At 35.6% G+C, this 2,629-nt stretch overlaps 1 protein-coding gene across 2 annotated transcripts in view; it reads left to right on the forward strand.

The window, feature by feature from the left end:
* The window catches only part of FMR1 (fragile X mental retardation 1), a 23,640-nt gene that overhangs the window by 18,099 nt on the left and 2,912 nt on the right, over positions 1-2,629 (forward strand). For both annotated transcript variants that reach the window (XM_010192709.1, XM_010192708.1), the window contains exon 13: positions 920-1,002. In XM_010192709.1, the coding sequence (XP_010191011.1) occupies positions 920-1,002 (83 nt within the window). The remainder of the gene's footprint in view (positions 1-919; positions 1,003-2,629) is intronic.

Below are 2,629 nucleotides of genomic sequence, written 5' to 3' on the forward strand. Positions count from 1 at the left end.
GGCACTTGGGATTTATCCTTAAAGCTAATGAGTTTTGTCAGCCCATTCCTTCAGCTTGTTGAGGTCCTTGTGATTAGCAGCCCTGACCTCCAGTGTATTAAACCACTTACCACAGTTTGGTGACCTCTGCATAGTGGCTGAGGAGGCATTCCATCCCAGTATCTCTTCATACATTGTATAAAGTATCTTATATAAATAAATTGTATTAAACAACTTACCACAGTTTGACCTCTGCATAGTGGCTGAGGAGGCATTCCATCCCAGTATCTCTTCATACATTGTATAAAGTATCTTATATAAATAAATTGGGATAGCATTCTCAATCATTTACTTTCCTAATATGTCTTGACTCAGTCTTGTGAGCTGTGCCATCACACGTGGAGGTGAAGGAATTGAGTTCTAGTTTGTCAGTGAATACAGAAAAACCTTCTACAATGTGTGTTACTCATTCAGCTCTCAATATTCCCATGTTCTATTTGATTTTCATGGAGAAGGACTATATAAGGTTGTAATTTGTGTTCAATGGAAAGGACCAGGCAAAAGTAAGATGGGAGGACTTACGTTAAATCCATATATTCTATAATGTGGTATTTCATTATGTTTATTGTTTAAATATTTTTGTCTGACTCCGCTCATTTCTTGAAATGCTTTTTTTTCAATGTATAGGTATTGCTTAATTTAGTAAGATTAAATGTGTGGGAACGTTGTAGAACAATGTTTTATCTAACACCTCAGAACACTTTATTTAGTGATTCTTGAACCATAGTTTAAGGGTTGTTATTATATGGCAGTAAGAATATTTGTCTAATGTTCTTTAGTATGAAAATTTTGAAGTAATTATCTCCTATGCTTGCATAAATTTTAAGTAAATGAAGATCATATCTCCTTGTTGAACAGCATAGCTGATTAATTCTTACAGGCAACGATGAGCAGTCACGAACAGATAACCGTCAGCGTAACTCGAGAGACGCAAAAGGGAGAACAGCAGATGGATCTCTTGAGGTAACTTTTGTCTTATTGGAAGTCTACACTGTTTAAAACTGCTTAAGTGTCCTATACTGACATTAGTCTTCAAAGCTGCAAGTGACAGAGTAGCCTTGTGGTTCCTTAATTCCCTCATCAAATCTAAACGAGTTCTGTGTCATTTTGTAACACATATGCAGGAATCTCAAGATGCCAAGCTGTGTAAAGATGCAACTCTGTAATGTTAGCTTAGGTCTCCTTTTCTTTAGAACTCTGAACGTGAGTCCCAAGGACTTACTCACCAGCTTGATTTCAGTCTTTGTTCTTATGGCTTTTTGTTTTTAGCTCTTCTTTCTTGCTGCATTGTATATGGTTGTCTGTAGCCTATATACCTGAGGGAGGAGAAACCTTAACGCTTTATATAAAGTGTGTTGTAGTCAGAATCTTCAGAGTAAGAAAGATTAAACTTCAGAAGCTACCTTCATCACTTAATGAAACATTTGCAATTGAAGGCTATGCAGTCTAGAAAGTAAGTTAAAAATGCATATCAAGAAACTGTTGAAGTTATATATTGAAATATTTTATAACCTTCAATAACTTAGAGCCTTGTAAGATATTTCTACCATTTTTTCAAATAAGTTTTCTTGCATTGAGTTATTCAGGCTGATATTTTATGCATTCATGTTAAGTTTCTGCACACAGAAACTTCTTGCTTCAAATGATAACATGCAGACCTTTTACCATCTCCTACTGCACAGGATGAGTTCTGTTGGGAGGAAGAAATAATGAGCAGCTGCAAGCTGCTCCCTTCTCCATGGTGTTACCAGGAGTCATGGTTCTGATGGGAAATTGAGATGACTCTTGATTTGGTTTTAGAAAGCCTGTTTAAGAGAGGGGGGGAAATGAAACAAGTGACCAAATAGGAACTTTTCCAAGTGGGAGTGAGCTTGAAGGTGTAGTACCTGGATATGCATCTGAAATGCAGACAGTTAACATGCCAAAAAAAATTATTGCTGCACAACTCCTATACTTAATCAGTAATTAACTTACAAAGTTTGAAGCAGTGGAGAATTGTGGTGCTGATAAAGAAACTAAGGCACTTATCAACAACTCAAGATTTTTTCCTGTTGCTTGGAGATTCGGATGAGGTCATATTCTATATGACAATAAGTACTTCCATATCAATGAAGCCTGACTGATCAATTGTAAAAATTGTGTAATATTTCAGGGAATAAGGACTTACCCCCTTTCCCAAGCCAGAAGCATTTTGCTTTCAAAATACTTCTTTAAGATTTTTATGACCACTTAAAAAAGTTGCAGAAGTGGTTTTTTTGATGGTTTAAATGTCACTTTTTTCAGATTCAAAAGATGGCTGAATAGATTTTTTTTTTAAGGTCGTATTATTTCATGGCAGCTTTTCTATGGGTTTTGTTTGTTTTAAATGTTATATAGAAGAAATAGTTAAATTATTGAAAGTGAAATGATGTTTCAAAGTTCCATCTGCTATTAGTTCTCCAACTTTCACGTGCACAAACAAACTGGAAAAAGTATTTTCCAAGCCTAGGTAGGTGGGAGGTTTTTTTGTTTTGTTCTGGGGGTTTTTTTAGGTCACAACTATGTGGCATTTTTTGAACAGAAAAGAACTCTCACACTGTCCATTTCAGCA

Source organism: Mesitornis unicolor, unplaced genomic scaffold (assembly GCF_000695765.1).
Source record: "Mesitornis unicolor isolate BGI_N332 unplaced genomic scaffold, ASM69576v1 scaffold489, whole genome shotgun sequence".
In the NCBI taxonomy this organism is placed as follows: domain Eukaryota; kingdom Metazoa; phylum Chordata; class Aves; order Mesitornithiformes; family Mesitornithidae; genus Mesitornis; species Mesitornis unicolor.